This window comes from Montipora capricornis, chromosome 13 (assembly GCF_036669925.1).
Source record: "Montipora capricornis isolate CH-2021 chromosome 13, ASM3666992v2, whole genome shotgun sequence".
In the NCBI taxonomy this organism is placed as follows: Eukaryota; Metazoa; Cnidaria; class Anthozoa; order Scleractinia; family Acroporidae; genus Montipora; species Montipora capricornis.
This window is the reverse complement of record NC_090895.1, coordinates 2,950,427-2,951,935: the sequence shown is the minus strand read 5'-3', so window position 1 is coordinate 2,951,935 and position 1,509 is coordinate 2,950,427. Positions and strand designations below refer to the sequence as shown.

General features: G+C 36.1%; 1 protein-coding gene across 1 annotated transcript in view; it reads left to right on the top strand.

Annotated features, from left to right (window-relative positions):
- LOC138029029 (uncharacterized) overlaps positions 1-677 on the top strand; it is a 1,604-nt gene extending 927 nt beyond the window's left edge. Inside the window, exon 1 of the mRNA XM_068876700.1 lies at positions 1-677. This exon is cut by the window's left edge and continues 927 nt beyond it. Coding sequence (XP_068732801.1) covers positions 1-602 — 602 coding nt within the window. The 3' untranslated portion in view covers positions 603-677.
- The last annotated feature ends 832 nt before the right edge of the window (positions 678-1,509 follow it).

Below are 1,509 nucleotides of genomic sequence, written 5' to 3'. Positions count from 1 at the left end.
GTTCATTTGGCATTAGCCAAAAAGAAACACAAGATATTTTGAGAAACAAGTGGGGAAAAACAATTGAAAAAGTAATTGGAATCAACCCCATTCTCAGTAAGGACAACATTTTTGATAAACTTAATGACACACGACAAGAATTGCTAGAAAAGATTGGACTGACTTTCAATGAATTTGAAGAGGTAGTTGTTGGCTATGTTGACATTGAGAAATACATAACACTATTTATTAGTCAGTCAGGAGTGCAGAGTGCAATTACAGCACCAAACAGCAGCATTATCATTATGGATTACACTGATGGTTTCCCATGGTTGAAATGGTCACGTCATTTCACTGGGGAGACAAGTGTCAGGGTGAAGATAATTGAGCCCTACAATTTACTAAGCACAGTATTAACAGTTGCTCTTTGGTTGGGGAATGATGACTATGACACTGTCAAAAAATGTGCTGGGGCAGTTTATGAACAACTTAAAGAACTCAAAACAATCAAACATCCATTAAGTGGGAAAGAAATTAAAATTGTCAGGCGTAGCTGTGGTGATGGTAAAGAAAGAAGGTCATCAACAGGCAATTATTCTGCAGTCATCCTATCCAATTCCTGAGGCTCCAGAGCACCACACTCAATTGGGAGACATGAAACTTCTATGCCCATGTCCAGTTTGGTCTGTTGAGGACACTGAAATCCTGGAAACCAAATTTGAAACAGAACTAAGTGGAAAAGCCCCTAGCAAAGAAAAACACAGGGAGTTTGCTAAGCAAAATCTGGGAAACACTGGTCGTAAAAATATCTGTGGAACACCCCTCTCTGAGTACTACCCTGGAACATCCCACCTTGGGTTTCGATCTGCAGAGACACTATGTCTGCGGATTGCTAAAATTGCAACAGGTTTGTGTGTATGAAATGGATAAAAGCGAAACTTAGCTCCATAATTGATAAATTATTCGAAACTTTCTTTCATAAAACGTCATCAAACTTAAAAGTACACTTGAGTTCTTTTAAATAAACGTTCACTACTATGTCCAAACAAGCCACAAATCAACTACAGGTACTAATAAATAATACATTCATGAGTGTTCCTGTTACTTTGCATTAAGAAAATGTAATCAGGATTTAAAAAGATCCTTATTTAAGCATTACAAAACCAAAAAAACCATACAAATAAATTGCATATTCAACATACTCATAAATTAGTATGAATTAATGAATGGTGTAATTAACAGGTTCCATAAAAGGATAAAAAACCTCTAATAACAAATTATTGAAAGTAGAACTGTCGTTGAATTTTTTTTTCTCACAACAATTCATGTCCATTAATTTTTGTTGTAGCTGTTTTTGGTAGTGATCAACAATTTCTGTTAGCCCTCAAAAAAGGATTGGCCAAGTCTGTAAGCCTTGAGGAGAAGACAGTCAAGTTCGATGAAGTTGGTGTTTTGGCATTTGGAGAGAGAATGCCTTGCATTCTGAAAAAAGCAGGTTTTAAAGGAACTCTTCTTGAAATCTTATGTACA